The 21253-nt window shown below is 41.7% G+C and overlaps 1 protein-coding gene across 1 annotated transcript in view; it reads right to left on the reverse strand.

Annotated features, from left to right (window-relative positions):
* Nucleotides 1-4939: 4939 nt before the first annotated feature.
* The window catches only part of LOC113406596 (interferon alpha/beta receptor 1-like), a 28472-nt gene continuing 12158 nt past the window's right edge, over nt 4940-21253 (reverse strand). Inside the window, exons 4-10 of the mRNA XM_026652185.1 lie at nt 20372-20519; nt 17528-17645; nt 16455-16654; nt 13115-13269; nt 11929-12076; nt 9795-9949; nt 4940-5250 (exon numbers count right to left, since the gene is read on the reverse strand). Coding sequence (XP_026507970.1) covers nt 5023-5250; nt 9795-9949; nt 11929-12076; nt 13115-13269; nt 16455-16654; nt 17528-17645; nt 20372-20519 — 1152 coding nt within the window. The 3' untranslated portion in view covers nt 4940-5022. The remainder of the gene's footprint in view (nt 5251-9794; nt 9950-11928; nt 12077-13114; nt 13270-16454; nt 16655-17527; nt 17646-20371; nt 20520-21253) is intronic.

Consider the following 21253-nt stretch of genomic DNA (forward strand, 5'->3'; position numbering starts at 1 on the left):
ATGTACCTAAAGACTGTATTCCTGTTGTCTAATAAATATCCTGTTTTGAAAAGGTTGTCCTATGTCCAGGGCCGGTGCAAGGATATTTTGCACCCTAGGCGAAACTTCCACCTTGCCCCCCGGAGCATCGCTTATTATAAACTTTCAAAAATGAATACTGCATAATGTGGAATTGTTCATTAGAATACATACACATTCGGCTTGAAAATTTATTAATTTCATGATTTAGTCTACATATTTAATGAAAATAAATGAATAACCTGACAGGGTGTGGGGCTGGCTGGCTTTGGGCAGGGGGGTGCAGCAGGGGTTGGCTGGAGACAGGGGTGTGGGGCTGGCTGGCTTCGGGCAGGGCAGGGGATGTGGAGCTGGTTGGAGATGGGGTGCGGGGTTGGCTGGAGACAGGGGTGTGTGGGGCTGTCTAGCTTTGGGCACGGGAATGCGGCAGGGGCTGGCTGGAGACAGGGGAGTATGGGGCTGGCTGTGGTCAGGGCAGGGGGTGCAGCAGGGGCTGGCTGCGGGCAGGGGATGTGAGGCTGGCTGCGGGCAGGGCAGGGGGTGCAGCAGGGGCTGGCTGCGGGCAGGAGATGTGGGGCTGGCTGCGGGCAGGGCAGGGGAGTGCAGCAGGGGCTGGCTGCGGGCAGGGGGTGCGGGGCTGGCTGCGGGCAGGGCAGGGGGTGCAGCAGGGACTGGCTGGAGTCGGGTGTAGGGCTGGCTGCGGGCAGGGCAGTGGGTGCGGGTAGGGCGGGGGGTGCAGCAGGGACTGGCTGAGGGCAGGGTGGAGGGTACCAGGGCTGTCCCAAGATATTCTGGGGCCCTACGCAGCCCCAGGCCTCCGGGTGGGCGGGGCTGGCTTTGAGGGCAGTGGGGAACCACCCCGCAGCACTCAACGGGGGCGCGGCTGGGGCCAGGTCTCTGTGAGTGCAGCCCTGGCCCTGCTGCAGAGCTCAGGGGAGTGGGGGCCCTGGGGAAGAGCCAGAGCAGCAGGGAGCAGCGCAGCGCCCCCGGCGGCCGGAGGAGGAAGACATCACTTCCCGGCCGGCCGGAGCTGATCAAAGCCACAGCCCCCCCTCGCACAGCGGCAGGAAAGAGGGTTACACATTTAGCCGGTGCTGGGTGAGCATCCCAGACGTTTTGGGCACCGCTTTTTGGCACCCTCAAATCTTGGCGCCCTAGGCGGCTGCCCAGTTTGCCTAATGGTTGCACCGGCCCTGCCTGTGTCAATGCAAACATCTGCTGTTTGCATAGCTCCCAAATGGCTAAGTCTCCAACCAGTGTCCAAATGCCTTTGGACTTGCTGAAGGGCATGGTGAGAAAGAGGTGCTGAAGTCAGGGAACCAGTCTTGGAGTAGTGGGGCTTCCTGTGGAAAAAGTGGAAGCAATACACTTCCAGAAAGACTGCATAGAAGTCAAAAACTGATTGTTACAGCTAGGATTGGTCCCTTAAGAGGGAACAGGCCCCACCCAACTGTGGTCAGTTAAATGCCTCCTAATGCGGGGGCATGCATCATATAAAATCAGAGAGTTATTCAGAAGAGAAAGAGGAAACAGACACTGCCAGCATGGTGCGGAAAATAAGTAATCTTGGGATCAGCAAAGGAGTCTGCCTCTGGGGACAGCCTGGGAAGGGGTGGCTGGATCTGCCATTTATTAATTTTGCTGGGGACTGTACTTAATACTGTCTGAGGAAAAACAGCCCAGGAAGAGCAGATTTAAAGAGGCTCTGTGGATTATAGGTTTGGCTTGGGACTGTTCTTAAAGTGGTTTTAGAAAGAGGAGGCTGCAGAGGGCAAAAGTCCCAAGGGCCAAATTATTCTGGCTGGGCAGTTGGGGAATCTGTTGGGGAACTGGAAATTTACAATTGTGCCAATAAACAAGCCCAGCCAGGGTGTAATAACAGAGAGACCTGTGAAGCTCCTGCTCAGAGATTTGAGAAGGGGGAAACTGAAGCCAACCCCAAACGGGTGCTACAGAGCATCTGCCTCTGAGATATTTAAAGTGGTGAACAGATCAGCAATACAATGAATGTACTACCAAATATCCAGTAGGATGACACTATAGTACAAGTTTGATGTACACAGGTGCAATTCCCACTGAAGTCAGAGGAAGTTGCCTAAGCTAGCCTTACACCTGTAACTTTCAGAGATTTTTCAGCCATCAACAGTTTGATTATTTACAGTGAAATCCCTCATATTAAACACAATAATCTTTGGAAAACAGCCATAACACATGGAGCCAACCAAATCTGTGTCACCAGTAAATGATCATTTCCAAAAAGTAATACTTCACCATTAGCCATTGAAATATCAACGGACGTGTTCTCCTTAGAAGAGAAAAACAAAACAAAGGAAGACTATCTACAAAAAAATCCCCCAAAATGGAAGAATGTGTTCCAAACTTAAATACTGCTGAAGAAATAGGCTATGATTAAGAAATGCTATTTTCAAAATAACTTTTTTGGGGAAAGTAGTCCCAGGAGGTACATCTGCAGCACAAAGCACTAACGGCTGCATAAACAAGAAGAGATGCAAAACTATATCCAATTACAATTTGTATGTATGATACAGTTTTATAGCTCCTTTAATTAAGGATCGCCCAGCACCGTCACAAACTCAGGTACAGCTATTAAGTGATTTGCCCAAGGCCACACTAATTGATAAAACTGTACACTGAACCCAGGCAATTCTGACTCCAAGTTCAAGTTCCCTGGTCCAAAAAGGAGACAACACTGCCTTCTCCAAGGTCACAGTTATCTGCAAAAGTTAAAAGTGTCCCGTTTCCCCTCCCTCCCCCGCGCTTCTTGAAATTTTTTTGATCTAAAGCCAGAGTTTGGCTCTATTACAACAATTAGGTGAATTAGGGACGTTTTATGTCTACTTCTAAAACATTTGGCACTGACCACCATCAGACACTCGAGGCCGGGCCAATGAATGGGGCTAAGACTGGGCTATTCCAATGCATCTCTTGGAAGCTACAAACTAATTTCTGTGGCCTAGCCACCACCAGTGACAAAGTGCCACATGAGGTGGGCATGGCTTACACATGTATCCTCCTAGACTACTATAGTAAAAAACCAAACAATTCAAAAGCTCAAGGGATGTCTGGTTATTTTCAATTTACCTACAATGTTTGGAAACAAATTTGCCAAACTTTCACAAGGGCATTAAAAAACAACCACCAAAAACTGATTTTTTTCTGGGGGGGGGGGGGGGGAGGGAATGGTAGAGGGGAGGGAGACAAGAAAAACATTTCTACTCTGCTCAAAGTGCCAAAAGGTAAAATAATGAACGTTCCCCAAATCTAGAACTAGTTAGAGGAAAATTCATGTCATGTCCAAATGCTGTATTTTCCTTTCTAACTACAGGTTATTATCCTAAGCAATTCCAGCCTCACTTTCACAGGACTAAGCAGAACTATGCTGGGGAAAAAAGAAACTATCCTATAAAACATACTATCCTGTCCAATAAGTATTGAGGATTGAGCTGGGAACGCTCACTTAGATCTTAGAGATTAAAAATATTCAAATTTTGAAAGAAACCAACAATTACCTATACCACGTTATAAATTTACATGAAAGCTGGAAGAGCGTGTTCTGGTTCTTACTCCAAGTCAACTTTCCCCATAAAACAGGAAACTATTTTTAAAATCCCATATGACAAGAATAAGAGTGGAAAAATTATCCACAAGAGTGGAGTAAATTTTTTTCAAGTATCAGTGCAGCATGTATCATGTTTTGTATAAACAAGAGCCCACTGATAAAGTAAGATCTGAGCTGGAAAAGTTTGTAAATGGTGACTATTCTTGCCATTCTGTCAGTCAAGAGGAATTATCAATCAAACTAGTAATTGCAGTGCAATCATAATGAGAAAACTAATTTACCCCAGCAACATACAAAAATCATTGAAGCATACACACAGAGGAATTATTTAAAGCAAAGATGATTCAACCATACCAGTATCTAGAGATGTACATGTGGCACCACATTAAAATAAGTTGGATTCAGGTTTATAAATTTTAGTGATCTTTTGGCTTTATGGTGGGGGATTTAAAGGATCCAATTTTCCAAAGCCATTTCCATTTGATGGTTGTGTGTTTGCCCTTCATTTATGATCAGTAGGAATTCAAGAACAAGTTGAAAATAAAACGTTTGTTATTTTCAAATGTAGGAAAGAATTTCACATTTAAATACATCTCAGTTGTGGGTAAAAATGTTACAGCTTATGGGTATCTGGTTACTAAACAGACAAGTATAAGCTCCGTAACTTGCTTCGGCATTAATGTGCATAATAGAATTTGCTCTGTTCTTACAAGGCTGAGATTTTGCTTTTAGGCACATCTGATCTGGAAGATCACTGTTTTATTCTGGATGTAGTAGTGCTTGTTAGGCTAGAACGATCAAGACAAAGTTGCCCAAAACTATTCTTACAACAAGCACCCACTATTTTCCTTTAACTCCTTCAGCTAATATTTACCTGAGAAAAATCCCTTTTCTGCCTCTACCTCTGCATGTTTGCTAAGCTAGCTGAATTGTCTGGGAGAAGGGTATATTGATAGTAATATGTTTAAAGTTAACAGAATTGACACCAGCACATACAATGCACCACTGGCACCAGGAATTCCAAGAGCAGGATTAAGGAAGCTTAGCAGAATTCTCTTTTGAGGCTGCTGTCTACATATGCTGGCATCTACTACCAGCAACATAGATGGGTGAAGATTGTCTTTTCTGTGGAGACATCACAGGACTTTTGCTGATGTTTCAGGATCCACATGGTAAACAGAAAGGCTAGTACCAAATACCAACCAAAATGGTATACCAGAAGAATATCCTTTTTCTGGAGGAGCAGTAGTAATATTTGTTCCTCACATTTAAGTAATTTTGCAATACTTAAAAGCAAAACTAGAAACTTTAGGATCAACAGTCTGACATCAGTCTGCCCTTGTCAGGCAAAGACTCTTTCATATGTAATGAGAACAGCAAAATGCTAGTTAGGCTGCCAGTCTCAAGTTTGAGGTTATTTTTAGTTATGCTGTTTCTTGTTCTAGCGTTTCTTCTAACACTTTAGTTCCAGAAGTATCATCATCATTAGAATAATTTCCTGAATCTCGAGTGCTCTGTTTAGAGTGTTTGTAGTCTTTAAAATCAGTTTGATCTGTTTCCTCTATAACAATATTCTCAATTATACAACAGTTTTCTGTTGGCTCCTCTGAAGTTGACAGATACAGACTGTTGAAAGGTTGTCCACCAAGGCACTGCAGATGGGAAGAATGGAAGGAGAGAGGAAAAACAAAATTATTAGTTATAAGCTTAAATCTGGCTTTGGTTAATGCAGCTGCTTTGCAGTCTTGTTCCCATTATATTCTATAGTACAATGATGTCTCTACTTATAGTATGGCACCTTTTTTTAAGGAGTTAATAACTTAGCTATAAAGGTTGCTTTGGTATGTAAATACAGACAAGTAGTACAAAATGTCTCTAGCTATGTCTCTAAACTAGTGTAAATTGTGGATTCTTGGTAACTTGAAGTCTTTAAATCATGATTTGAGGACTTCAGTAACTCAGCCAGAGGTTATGGGTCTATTACAGGAGTGGGTGGGTGAGGTTCTGTGGCCTGCAATGTGCAGGTCAGACTAGATGATCATGGTGGTTCCTTCTGGCCTTACAGTCTATCAGTCTGTAGCGGGGTCGTCACCCCGCTCCTGCCCTGAAGGGCTTAAAACAGCCCTGGGAGTGGGCTGAGGCAGGGAAGGAAAAGCGGGGCTGATTGGGGATAGCTGCCTCAGCTGGGGGCCACGCCCCAATCAGGCCATGGCTGGCTTAATGAGGGCCCAACTGGCCCCTATAAGAGGGCTGGGGCCTGAAGCCAGAGACAGACTCTCTCTAGCTTTGAGAGGGAGGGACCTGAGAGAAGGTACCTGGAGTGGAGCAGGGCTGGGGGAATAGGGTGACCAGACGTCCCGATATTTAGGTGTTTGTCCCGCGTCCCGACCGATCTTTGGTCGGGACGCAATTTGTCCCGATATTTCACTCCGCCAGTAGCATTCAGCTTTTTTTTTTTTCTTTTTTGGCTCTGCCGGTGGGCAACCCCCCCGTGTCCCGATATTTTCTTCCTCTCATCTGGTCACCCTATGGGGAAGGCCAAGGGCGCTGTGGAACTCCGGCCTGGAAACCCTCCAGGCTGTAGCCTAGTGGAAGGCCAATTAGGTACTGGGGTTGTAGGGGCAGCCCACAGGTAGGCAGAGGCAGCAGGTCCAAACTCCCCTTGCCTATGATAAGTTAGAGTTACCATCCGTCCATATTTCCCCAGACATGTCCGGCTTTTGCGTCTCTAAATAGCCGTCCGGGAGGAATTGGTTACAAGGTTAAAATGTCCGGGTTTTTTTTTCTCCTTCGCCTCCCTCCTTCCCTTCCACACAGAGTGAGGTTGCTGATTGGGTGGCTGGGCCGATTGACCCACTCCCACTGGCCTCCAGCAGCCAGAGCCCTCCCCTGCTCCCCCCTCCCTCTGTCTGCAGCCCTGTGTAACACACAAACCGACCCACCGGGCAGCGTGTTTTGCAAACACGTGGAGCCAGAATGGTAAGGGGAGTCCAGGGGGGGGCAGTCAGGGAGCGGAGGAGTATTGGATGGGTCCCCGGCCTCCACCTGCCACCCCCCCTCTGCGCATCCCCCCCCCCTCCGTGGGCCCCCCTCTCCCTGCCTGCCTCTCCCTTGCCTGCTTGTACTGCCAGAGCCAGCAGCAACTGCTGTCTGCTGCCCCCGGGTCCTAGCGTCCCCCATCCACTAATGGGAAGCCAGGCTGCCCTTACCCTGCCCTTCCACCCTAGCCCTGAGCCTCTCCAATGCCCCAAACCCCTCAGCCCCAGCCCTCATCCCTCCGCACCCTAATCCTCTGCCCCAGCCCTGAGCCTCCTCCTGCATCATGAACCCCTCATCCTCAGACCCACAGCCCTCACCCCTGCATCCCCTCCTATCCCCAAACTCCCTCCCAAACCCCCTCCCCCCTTCCCACACACCCCCTCCTGCCCTCAAACTCCCTCCCAAAGCCTGCACCCCCTCCCTTTGCACTGCCTCCCACCCCCAAACTCCATCCCAGAGCCTGCACCCCTCACCCCCTCCTGCACGCCCACCCCCTGCCCCAGCCCAGAGCCTGCACCCAGCACCCAAATTCTATCCCAGAGCCTGCACCCTGCACCCCTCCTGCACCCTAATCCCCACCCCAGGACCTACACCCCAGACCTCCTCCCCCCACCCAACCCCCCTCCCAGAGCCTTAGGCAGATGGATAAGGGTCGGGGCAGTCAGGGGACAGGTAGGGTCCTAGGGGAGCAGTTAGGGTGGGGGGTTCTCAGCAGGGGGCAGTCAGGGGACAAGAAGCGGGGGGGGTTGGGAAGTGGGAGGGAGTGGAGGGGGGCTGGGCGGGGCTCCCCCCCCCCCAGTGTCCTCTTTTTTGATTGTGGAAATATGGTAACCCTATGATAAGTGGCTTTTACACTGCAGTCTGCCCCAGTGAGCGGGGGCTAGATGGTGACAGACAGTAGCCCATGACTGAGGCAAGGTGGGGATAGAGGGTTGGGGGTTCCCCTGGGTGGGGAGACCCTGAGACTGTGGGGGTATTTCCAGGGAGCAGCACCCCAAAGACAAGGGGCACCGGGTCCTGGGAGGGACACGGGGGCCAGCGGCAGCAGGACATCGGCCTGCAGAGGGCGCTCCGGAGGCTGGAAACACTAATTCCCTGAGACGACCAGCAGGAGCACTGCAGGGATGAGTCGTGCATCACACCACAGTCTATATGGCCATAACTAATTTCTCATTTTTTTACTGTGCTAATAAGTACAGTATTAACCACTTACACAATGTGCTCAGCAAAATACAAAAGATTATACAGACTCTAGCCCTTTGGAGCAGGAAGCTACTGCACCAATATCACAAGTACACACTTTGAGACCCATATTTCAAAAAGAGGAACATGCCACAGAGGTACCAACCACTCTAGTTGAGAGAGTTCTGAGACCAGCAGGAGGAGAGAGAGAGAGAGAGAGAGGAGATCTTAACTTTACTCTGTATGCTGTCTAGACCATCTAGACAAGGACTGTGTAGAAACAGTTCAGCCCCTAAAGTTTCCAGCACAGGAAATGAACAATTTGGGAAAGGCCTAAACTCCTTAGTTCTAGCGAGATAACAATAAAACTATGTCTGAATGCTAATCTACACTCACCCTTATGAGCATGAGATCCAGGAAAGATAACCAGTATATTGATTAACATCAAAAGCTGAAATGACTTTAGGATAAACTTGGGGTGAGGTCTAGGTACATCCTTGTCCTTATGAAAAACCAGTAGAAAGAAGGTCTACCATCAAAACACAGTCTGTCTATCTAGAAGAATTATGGAACTGCAATTCCTATTATAAAGTTGCTTTTATGGAGAGAGGTTAATACCAAGTTTAGATCCCATTAGGAACTGGATTTCCTACTGGCAGATACAAGTTCAATAAACCCTGCAAAACCTTCTAACAGTCATATGAAAAAAAGATATTTATCATTAATAGGGAAATGAAAAATTGCTACTGCTGCCAAATGGACTAAGTGAGGAAACAGATTAACCCATAGATTTTAAGTGTAGTAAATATTCTAAAATATATTGAATAGGAATGGTTACAGGATCAATATCCTAGTCAGTCAGCCATAAAATACAGTTCTCCATTTAGAATCATAACATTTTTCTAGTCTACTTTTCTAGAATTGATTAATACATGTTGCACACCTACAGAACAAGGTTTCTTAAAATCTGTTTTAAATCCTATCATCCATGCCACTAGATATAGTGATTTTGGATCTGGATAAAAGAGACTCCCTCTACTGGGAAAGCAGGTCCATCATTACTGGCACATGTTTGTATTTCCCTCTGCAGGAGTAGGAGGTTCATGTACTATTGCTGTCTTGGCCACGCTAGAGCGACTGGTATTATTTTGGCCGAGTCTTGTCTTAACTTTTTCACTACCTTCAGCACTTATCTCTAGGGAACAGATAAAACAATTGCCAGAGCACATCACAGCTTTAACACACTACCTCAAGAAGTTAACTTATCCTATATTTGCAAGGAACTGACAGTTAAACTACTTAGTTGAGTAAATAGGTGAAAATGGAACTAAAATGAATAAAGGAGCTAAAGACAGAAAACAGAGCTGTCTACAACAGCTACAAAAGTTAAGCTCCTCATCCATCAACCACAGTACAATTAGGAGTGTTGGGGGGCAGAAGAGAAGGGAACATGAGTTGGAGACTCAGAGGAACTCATGGGAAAGGAGCACTCCATGAACTTTCTTCATTCTCATCTACTCCACTTATTCTTTATCCATCAGCTACTAGAGGATGTAACGTCCCATAAAAAGTAGGTTTTTTTAAAGCAAAACCTGAAGCTTGGAAGAAAAACATTTGCACAAAGGCATTCCTTTATTTAAAACTAAAATTTGATACGGGCTTTTCCCCTTCTTTGGGTCAGCTTGACAAGGTAGAAATCCTAAAATGTTATTTCGTAATGGCTTTCAATAGGCTGTCCCCCTTTTTTCCATACAAATTGAAATATCTGCTTATCACAGATTTAGAGAAATCAGTAATAATCACAAGATATCAGACTAATTCACATACTTTATCATTAAACTCTTGGTATCTAATCCTGGCAAGCCTCCCTGACACTATTCTTTAGAACAATGAATCAGATATATTATGTGATGACATTCTAGTGTTCTTTGAGCCTTGAATAGTTACATTCTTGGAAAGATAGTCAAAACCTTACCTCTATGTTTGAAGGAGGTTTGTATGATGGAAAGAACGCATATCTGATCCATCTAGATATATAATATATACCAAAAATCAAAAATGATGCAAAAAGGAAAAAGGCAATCACGGCGATTACAAAGGTTTTCAAAATAGTCAGAGGTGAAGTTTTATCTAAAAAAATAAAGAAATAATAATTAATTTATCTAGGTATACATGAAGTGTCCCATCACCAAGATCTCTATATTTAAAGATCATATACAATGTAAAGGCTACACCATAAAACTTCACATTTACAGTGTTTCTTGAAAGCATTACATGAATATGAATAAATCTTCACACCATCCCAATAGCTTAGAGCATTCTACTGAAACAAAGCAAAAGGTTTTCAGCACCAAATTTAGGTACCTAGAAACTGCCATTTTGGATAAAAGCCAAGGTCCATCTAGTCCAATTCCCTGTCTGACAGTGGCCAGTACAGATGCTCCAGAGTAAAATGTAAGAACCACACAGTAGGCAGATGTGGGACAATCTGCCTCTCACCTAGGTGTCTTCCTGATTAATAGTTGAGAGTGCCCTAAACTTTGAAGCATGAAGTTTAATATCTCTTCCAAAATTTGTCATCATTAACAACTCTGGATATTCTTGATATCCAATCCCTTTTGGAAACTTGTTAAATTCTTGGCTTCAATTACTTCCTGTGGCAACAAACTCCACAATAATTTAATTTAAGCATTAATGGGACAAACATTTTAAGAAATTCACCTACTGAAGAAAAACGAACACTTAAAAAAATTAAGTTTAAGCTCATATGGAAAGGGGTAGCATAGTGTCACAGCTCTAGGTATCCCCAGCAGCTTGTCATAGAACCATATTCTGCTGCCTTTAATCAAGATATTGTTTTCTCTATTTAAGGCTTCATCTTGTCAGGTGCCTCAATCAGCAAAGCACTGCAGTGTGTGCTTAACTTTAAGCAGGTATGTAGACCATTGAAATAATTGGGGCCAGAATTCTCAGCACCTTGCAGGATCAAGTGGATTTTCCACTGGCATCAAATAGATTTGTGGAATAAGATATTAAGTGTTTTAACATGAGTAAGGATGGCAGAATCCAGCTCTTAATTCCAAAGAATTGTAAGCATCAGAGAATAAGCTTTCTTTTGAGGAACCTGGGATTTACTACAAGTGTTTCACCCATTCTACTCTGGAATATGCCCATTTTCTTTTCTCCCTTTCATTAGCTGTCTGCATTCTGAATATACTTTCAAAAGCTACAGACAATGCAGCCAGTACTTTCCACTTCCAGATAAGTGATGTAAAAACAAAATCCTACAGTCTGATGTATGGGGCATTATGTGCAAGATCAATGAAACAATTTCTCTTTATAGAGTGTTGGTAAGGCATGGCTTGGATCCTAACTACAGATGTAGGCTTCTTACTGCGGAGAAAAAAATAATCAAAAAAATCCCAAGAATAGTAAAATGGATATGAAGAATAAAAGGTCTGTCATATGAAGATAAAAGGAATTAAATAGATTGCTTAGAAAAAAAAGACCACATTTGGGGATTATAAGTGCCAATATGTAATAAGTAATGTTTATATGGGTGATAGTTTTAAGCCAACAACTCCATGTTACTCTAAGACAAATTTAAATATTTGAAAACATTTCTAGCCATAAGGTCAGTTAGAAATTCTACAAACATCATCCCTTGGTGTTCACATAGGACAAAAATAATCCCCTGTGCTGGCCATCTGTACATGGATGGGATTTCACTCAGTGATGAGCTATACACTTTGCCCCCTTCTTACCAGTACAGGATCTTTTAATCCAACCTATTCCCAGAGAGAGTTTAAGACACAATACAATAAACTTGAAACTATCAAAGTATAATTCACACTTTTCTAACTTAATTCTGATTTGCATTTACTTTTATTTTCATGGACCATCCCATGTAACTAGTGTAAATTAAATCATGCTGATTTTTGATGTCACAATTCACAATAGTTACTTCAAATTTTACAGTATATGGAGAAATATGTCTTTCCAGAGGAAATTGCATATTTTAGGTTAAGTCATTTTATTGTAGCCTAAATTATAAAAATTTCTGAACTGAGTTTCAATATATCCCAAACATATATTTAAACTTTTCATACCATTAAGCGTTTTAATACATGCCACATCACTAAAATGACCATCTTTTTTATATGCTGGTGAAAATGCTTGTACTTTCAAACAGTACAAAACCAAGGGTGTCAAGTCAGAGATTGTGAATAACAACTGTTCTTCTTCTTTGATTTTCTCCTGAAAGAAAAATAAGAAATGCAAGTTAAAAAAAACAGTATGTGATTGATTCAACTGTATTAAAATTGTAGATAATGCAATACTGAAAAAAATATTTTTGTATAATTTTAATTATACTTCACTCTTTCAAATCAAAAGTTTCAATTTCAAAACTACATTTAGAAAGTATTAGTTCGCAAACTAACCAACCATTTTCACTATTTTGAAAAGGTGCTTCCAATAGTACACTTCAAAGTTTGAGCTGTACATACAGCAAACTTTCTGGTATGTTTAAGTGTTCTGATTTCTTTTCATATGTGCATTCTTATTATAGTCTTGTAAAACAAAGTTAAAGAATTTATTACACAAGTTTAAAAATGGAAAAATCACATCAAAATGTCAACTAAAAATGTGTGAATTCATAAATGCAGAGAAATTCAGTCTAACCTTAGCTCTGAATTAATTAGAAATGCCATACAAACTTCAGTGCTGAGAATTTAAAAAGAGAATATTTTTAGATCAACAGGGATATAATTCAACTAGTATTATGCCAGCTTTTTTGTTCCTCCTTGGAGTAACTGATATAAGAATTACTGGTTTTTGAACTGAGTGGCCATAAAGCTGCCAATAACTTTCTGAAGTAATTTTTTTCTCTAAAAGCCTGATCCTGCACCAGTGAAGTCAATGGGAGCTTTATCAATGACTTCAATGTGCACAGGGTCAGGTCCTAAATAAACTGCTTCCAGAGAGCCATGCAGTCAACTACTCAAAAATGATCCATCAGCAGCCATACATGCAAGATTCCTAAAATGACTGTACAGAGGCAATATCATGAAGGATAGCTGCCATCAACCAACCAATATTACCATCTTTGCCTACTTTATGATGTATACATCCCAGCAAGATTTTACATTTTATGTGAGCTCTGCAACAAGAAAATCATAACAAGGCTCTTTGTGAAATTAAACTTTTTAAGGGGGAAGGTCTTAGTGTAACATTAAAATCATGTTACTTATTATTACACCTTTTTAATTAAAGAAGTTTGAAAAAGTTTTTTACCTCAGTATCTGAAGAATTTTTCCAGTACAGAACGCGGTAAGATAAGTCATAAAATTCACTCATGGACTTATTTTCAGACTCTCCTGGAGGAGTGAGATGGATACGAAGCGAATCCTTACTAGAGCTTACTGTTACGCTTGGAGGGCCAATTTCATCTTAAAACATTTCACACACACATACAAAAAAAAAAAGTTAAAAATCTGTTAGCTAAAACATGTAAATAAAAAATGTTACAGCTCTGATTAAACCCTTAACAGCAAAGGTTTTCAGATTTATGGCTAGAAATCTGGCTTTTACTAGTACCTTTACAAAAACAAATAGGGGGAGACGGGAAAGTAGGCACAATGATGTAAACGTTTAACGCTAATGTTTTAGCATTAATATTGTATTTGTTGTTTTTGAGCTTTCAGTCACACTGTGAATGATACTTCGAAGTTGTGATATATATCAGTCAAAATAGAGCTACTGAAATTTTAAAACATGCATTGCAATATCTACTTGATAGTTTAATTTAATAGGGAGAGCTAATGAAAACATGAAAATAAATGTTTTTATCCTGCTAGTATAAATAAAAATAAGTGTCACCAGATGGCAGTTAGTCTTAGTTATTTTTTCCTTAGTGTGCAAACATTATCCATTCTTCGAAGAATTGCTGTATTATTGTTAATTTTTGAGGTAAAGTATGTATTCTGTTGGGGGAGCTGTTGCAAACAGCAGGAGAGTTTGCACTGTCTTATTTCCTCTGTCTGAAGTCAATTCTTGGGGCAGAGCTTCTTCCTGAGAACCAGACACTGATCTATAGACTGCGATTTCCGAAAGGGGATTACATGCATGCTATTTGTGATCAACTGTGTTCAAAAGATTGGTGTATATAGCATAAAACAAACAAGTTGAACTAATATATCCAGACTCCATACCACCCATTTCTTCTCCAATGGGAAGCCCACATGCAAGGCCTTCACATCTACCACCCAGCAACAATTACAAGGACTATGACAGTCTTTGTGCTTCTTAAACTGATCAACTGGATTAGGAAGCAGTTCCTCTTTTACCCCCAGAGGTATAAGCCAGGCGAGAAGCATTATTGATTTTCAGCCTTCAGTAAAAGGGTAAGAAAAGCCAAATCTTATAAGGCAGTGGTCTCCAACCTTTTTATGCCCAAGATCACTTTTTGAATCTAAGGGCAACCCAGATCTACCCTGCCCCTTCTCCAAGGCCCCACCCCTTCCCCAAAGCCCCGCCCCACTTACTCCACCACCCCCTCCATTTCTTGCTCTCCCCCATCCTCACTTTCACTGGACTGGGGGTTGGGGTGCAGGAGGGGGTACAGGGTGCAGAAGGGGGTATGGGGTGCTGGCTCCAGGAGGGGGCTCAGGGATGGGGGTTGGGGTGAAGGGGGTTTGGGGTGCTGGCTCTGGGAGGGGGCTCAGGGTGGGGCTTGGGGTGCAGGAGGGGGTTTGGGGTGCAGAAGGGGATATTGGGTGCTGGCCCCAGGAGGGGACTCAGGGATGGGGGTTGGGGTGTGGCCTCCTGCCGGGCAGCACTTACCTCCAGCGGCTCCCGGTTGGTGGTAGCTGCCTACCCCGGTCTCACACCATTCCCGCAATGCACCCCTGCGGCCCTTGGGGGACGTGGCTCTGCGTGCTGCCCCTCTGTAAGCACCGCCCCCACAGTTCTGCCAACGGGAGCTGCAGGGGAGCTGCTTGCAGGCAGCAGCAGCACGCGGAAGGAGACCCCTGCCTCCCCGCCCCTGGGACCACAGGTCTGCACTGGCGGCTTCTGGGAGCAGGTTGGGGCCGGAGTAGGCAGGGAGTCTGCCTTAGCGGCAACCACACTGTACCACCGGAGATCGCGATTAGCCGGTTGGTGACCACTGTTATAAGGTAATGTTTTCTCAGCCTTTTCAGGTTGAAACTCCTTAACTCCAATTAAAAAACACTTTTATAGTAAATGTAAAGAGTTGAAAAAAATTAACAATGATAAAACTGATAAGCCTATATAATTTGTGCATTGAAAGGTTGACAAAATGGAGGACACTGAAAAGTAAGGTGTGCAAGGAGTGCCAGAGCAAGATTTTCTTTATTTTAGATCAGCGGTTTTCAAACTGTGGGTCGGGACCCCAAAGTGGACCCCATTTTAATGGGGTCGCCAGAGCCAAAGCCCAAGTCCAACCACCTGGGGTTGAAGCCCTGAGACTTTGGCCCCCCACACCTAGAGCAGTGGGGCTTGGGCTTTAGCCCCACCGCCCGAGGCAGTGGGGTTTGGGCAGACTCAGGCTTCAAGTCCCCCCTCCTGGGGTCATGTAGTAATTTTTGTTGTCAGAAGGGGGTCGCGGTTCAATGAGGTTTGAGAACCCGTTTTAGATTGTAGTCAAGTTTTCAGTGCCTTGCAACCCTCTCCCCAGTCGTCTTTTATAACTTCCCTGGGAGTTGCAAACCACTAGTTAGAAATAAAAATTTTAAAGCTAATGTTAAATAAATTATATAATACATAGGTTGAGAAAAAAAAGTGTCTGTACATCTGGGTATAGTGCTTAGATTATTCAAAAATACAAAGTTTGTTTTTAAAGTCATAAGATACATATAGTACATAATCAGCAATAACCCAAATTTAGGTGAATGCATTTAAGAATACAGTTTAGATATTTAGCCTCCTTGCATTCGGGTACATTACTCATGAAAAACGTTATACAGAGAGTTGGTGGTAGAAAGCAAATTATATCAATGAGTGAAGATTGTCCCTCAGTAATTGAGAATTTAGGATAGGTTGTCCATTTAGAGAGAAACACAGTCCACCAGGAAAGTATCTGAGTTACTTTCCCAACTGCGCCTACTTTAGAGTATAAACTAGCATACATAGGAGGACCAGATCTGTAAGGAATCTCTTCTCCCACATTTATAGCACTCCACAATTGACTGGTTTTCTAGTTTCCCCCTTCTCTGACACATCAGGAACTCGCCCTGCATCCAAGGCAAATGCCAGATTAGAGGGACTCCTGCTAAGATCTGGTATGCTAAGATTTACATAACAAAATGATTAATATAATATAGTTAATGAACGAGGAAAGTTAAAGTAGGCAAAAAGTGCAGAAGATGCTGTGCATCTCAATTTTAGTTAGTAATTTGCTATTTTCAAGCCAGGAGTGAAATCCCAGCTCCACTGAAATCAATGGAAAAAACTCCCACTGGCTTCAGTGTTGCCCGTTTTTCACCCAGTGTTTCTACAGGGGAACTATACAAATAAGATATTAAAGATGAAAATGAATATACTGACTGCAGATACTAACGATGTATAAACCAACTGAGAAATGAAGAATGGTGAAGAAAATATATCCACTTACTTACTACACAAGGATCCACTTTTATTTCATTAGACCAACGTGATTTATTATATCCATTCATAGCCTGTACTCGGAGAAAGTAAATTCCACTAATGACTATGTCAGATGAGAAGTCACACTGTGTAGTAGTAATGTTTTCACATCCAGAAACAGTGATCCATTTATCTGAATAGTCTTCAGGAAGTCTCTTTAAATATCCACTAGAATAAATGACATTTTGTGGTCAATATGAACTCCCTAGTCTAATCAAACTGACAATATTTTTCATTTAATTTACAGTTGAATGAATATGTCCATTTCTGTTCCCTGTTTCTAGGCAAACATATGTAATGAATGTGTAAATTTATGTCAAAGACTTCTTCAAAGTCCAAAGCTGTATCATGCAGTTCTCTGTCAACTATTTTGCTGACATGCTCAAAGCATTCCATCAGAACTCAATCTTTTCATGGAATGTTCATTCTTAATTATAATGAAGAGTGGGGAAAATATATTAAATGCAACATTTTCAATGAAAAACTGAACAGATCAGGACATTTAAATTTAGATGAGGACAGCACCATTTGTGCACTCACTGCACATATATTAAGTTACACATTTGCAGCCTAACCATTAATAGTGTTTGAAAATCCCAGAGTATGCATACTGTGGGTATGTTAAAATTTCTTTGAGGACTTAAACATGAGAAAGTCAGAAAATGCAAATGTTAAAGTTCTCAACTTCAACTCACCAATTTCCTCGGTATTAAGGCAGATTAGGAAATGTGAGTGTTCATCTTATAGGAACAGTATCTGGTACACATTTAGAAGCCTAGCCTGCAGGTGTTTAAAACTTCAGAGAGAAACTGAGTGCTGTGAACTTCTATGATCAAACATTGGTATTATTCTTGTAAGCACACCACATGGGTGACTGGGTGAAGTACCCATTATCTCGATGAGTACATCAAGATACTTTTCTGAATATCATACTTGAGTTTCTAGGAATACATAGCTTCAGAGGCCTAATCGAGGGCAATTTAGAACAGTCAAGTTTAAAGTCTACTTAAGCAGCAAAGCTTTAAAAACTATTTAACTTACCTGAGATATTGTACTGTAAAGCTCACGTTTTGATCATATTGATTATCCCAGGATAGAAGAAACTTCATGTTCAAAGCATGAACTTCCACATTCATTGGATAAGGTAGCACATTCCACGCTAAAATGTAAAGAAAACAAAACTCACCATCATTGTCATCAAGAAGTCTTAAGTCATGTACGCTTATTTTTCCCCACAGTAAGAAAATCTGTATAGTATATTTTAAATAACTGTTTGAATAGAACTTTAAAATATTCTCTGATTTGCCATCATAGCAGTGGGTGCACACAACTGATTAAGTCATAGGGGTATGTAGCTCTCAGAGGGTTCTGTAGGAAAGCATCAGTTTTTAAATCAACAGAATATTAGACAGCCCAAAAATGTTAGAATATGGAAATATGCTGAGAAGTCAGTGTCAGTGAGAATCTGGCTGGAATAATGTACATGAATACAAATTCACAAATTACATATTCTGGAAGATCTGCAAATAAAGAGCACTATGATGCAACTGATGATAATCCCGTCATAGCATTATCTCAAATCTTGGGGATTTTACATTTCTCAAATCTGGGGGATTTTTACACAGTGCAAAACTTAGCTATACAAAAGTAAAGAATCTGGAACAATAGACAATTCACTTTAAGCAAAACGTAAATTGAAACTGAGGTGAGCAATAAATATATTCTTATTATATGGTAATATAGAAGTTTTGGATTCCAATTCCTTGGCTGCCGTCTGTGACAACCAATAGCAATAGCATACTTTAAACATAAAATCATGAATTCCATTGTCAGTTATTGGACCAGAGTAAGAAACCCCATACCAAACCAATAAAAGACAGCATAGCTAGTGGACTTTTTCTAAAGATGTCACAAATTAAGCAGGATAGAACTTGGTCTGTACTTGGATGGGATACCAGCAAGGAAAATCTTGGTGCTACATGAAACTGTTAGTGATGAACTCCTCCCTCCCCAGGGACAGTACTCAAACAATATTCAACAGCGGTATTATGAGGTGGGGCACTCTGGTGGAGGTACATAAAACCACGTCCAGACCCTTGTGGTCATTAAAGGTCTCATGGCACTTTTTTGAATGATGCTATTTATTGGTTTTAAAGAAGTCTACTATACGTACAACACAGTAATGCTGATAATTTAACCAAAGTTTACAAGCTGCAAAACATAAGCCATATACAGTTGAACATTACCATGGCACTTTCTGCAAGAAGAGGGATGTTAACCCTATTAAAATTCCAAATTAGATAACTGCATTAGAAATTTTTCTTGTGAAGACAGCTCACTAAAAATTATTATTTCCTAGTCTCTTCTCTCTTACCAGAATGAAAGCAGCATTTATCAATATATGTTAGTTTTATTTGTTCAGTAAGCCCTAACTCGGATCTATCACGTTTCCTGCAAGTTTCACTGAACTAGGGCATTGGCACTAAGAGGATAGTTCTTTTTTTAAACTCATACTTGTTTCTGCTTTGAGGTAGCAGATTTAGTTACTGTTCTACTCCTGCCTTAACTGTTTGTTTTTGTAATCTATGAAAAAAAAATCATTTATTTGGGTTTCATCAGTTACTTGGAAACTTTTAAAATAACCAGCTCCAGCTTCTGGAAAAAAGGAGGAAACCTTCCCTGGGGAAAGTTATCCCATAACTGTCTCCAAAAGGATTTCTTCTACCTCTCCTAAATCACCTGCGACCGATCGCATTCTGACTGGATTCTGGACCAGGTGGGCCACTTGTCTAATTAAGTACTAAAATTCCTATGTTCCTACATACACAGTGTGAAGAGTGTAAAATCTTTTCAATGTCTATTTTAAAAAAATAAGTCACTTGGACAGAGGATAAATGCACTTTGCAAGACAATTGAGCTGCAAGCAAGTACATTCGACATCACTTTTTTGGGCTTCAGAACAAAAAAAGTCAGGGTTTGCACAAAAATAGCATGTTAACTTGGCAAAATCATGCATTTCATAGAATCATAGAATATCAGTGTTGGAAGGGACCTCAGGAGATCATCTAGTCCAACCCTCTGCTCAATGCAGGACCAATCCCCAGACAGATTTTTACCCCAGTTCCCTAAATGGCCTCCTCAAGGATTGAACTCACAATCCTGGGTTTAGCAGGCCAATGCTCAAACCACTGAGCTATCCCCCCCATTATGGAGACATACCTATCTCATAGAACTGGAAGGGACCCCGAAGGATCATCGAGTCCAGCCCCCTGCCTTCACTAGCAGGACCAAGTACTGATTTTTGCCCCAGATCCCTAAGTAGCCCCCTCAAGGATTGAACTCACAACCCTGGATTTAGCAGGCCAATGCTCAAACCACTGAGCTATCCCTCCCCCCCAAAAAAGAGCAAGGAATCGAACTTGTGTCTTTTAAATCTTAGGTGTGCACCCAAGCCACTGGAACATCCTTCCTCCCAGTGAACAACTAAACTGATTCAGTTTTTCCACGTATGCACAACAATATCTTACAGGAATTGAACAAAGTTTTATCCTAAACCAAACTCACAAATACAGGAATATTTGTTTTTGCATCTAGGAGCATAATAGAACCACGATAATCTAAATGTAATGGTGCTCACCGATTATGTTTGGGTAACTGAAAATTCCTTTCACTATCAAAAACCTCAGTAGATGCTAAAAGACATTAAGCTGTCCATAACAGGGAGTTTGGATAACTGATGTTCAGATTATCGAGGTTACACAGAAATCAGTTGAAATGTTGGTAATTTTGCACAGTTCTACTACTTTGGAGCAATGGATTTTGAAACCTGTCAAGCTAGTTGTAGGATTTGATTACTAGAGAGTTTAAAGGATTTTTATTTCTTACCTTTATCTGTAGTTTTAATGCAGTACACTGGACTGAAGGAACCTACTTTTCTTTCAGAAATTATGCGTGCTTGAACCTTCAGACAGTAAGTAGTCTTTGGTGCAAGATCATAAATTGTGTCTCTGCGATTAATAGTTTTGCTTTTTGGCTGCAATACATAAAGAAACAGTTGTAAACAACATATTAAGGTAATTGTACTTTCCCAAACAGCCTCAACTTGTGATAAGAAGTGTTACTGTCCTGAAGAATCACTTGACGTCACCTGAACATATGACATTTGGATACATTCAGACATTAGGGATAAGGTAATATTTCATTTATACTATATTACTGGCATGCCAATGTAATTTTGCACATGTTTAATTTGTGGGAATTGTGAACCAGCTTAAGCTACAGTATACTCAAAACTCACCTGAAACTTACAAGGAGTATAGAATGGAAAGAAAAAAGCTTTAAATGTCTGAACAAAATTAATTGACTCCATGTTTTTGTAATGCTTTCTGCAATTTTGAAGTGAATTTAAATAGTTCCCTATTTGATAACAGTTTGCTATAGAAAGGAATCCCAGCAATAGATTTATATTTTTCTTATGCTGCAGTATTTTTTGCATGTCAAATAATACATAATTTCTCTCTAGTCTTAATGTTCTGAATGGTAATTTCTTATCTGATAATTGAGATTTTCCCAACTTTCCTACACCAGTCAGACAAATGTATAAATCCTTTCCCTGCCACAAAGCAGGAAGATAGAAGAGAAAAATAAAAACGAGGAAAAGGTAAGCCTGTACTGTTCAGCGAAATAATGGTAACAAATGACCTTAAAATGTATAGACCTTTCATACACCCGATTCACATACCTCTCTTCTAAAGATAAGAAATGGGA

The sequence above is a fragment of the Terrapene carolina genome, unplaced genomic scaffold, assembly GCF_002925995.2.
Source record: "Terrapene carolina triunguis isolate 2854851 unplaced genomic scaffold, T_m_triunguis-2.0 Scaffold31, whole genome shotgun sequence".
Lineage (NCBI taxonomy): Eukaryota > Metazoa > Chordata > Testudines > Emydidae > Terrapene > Terrapene triunguis.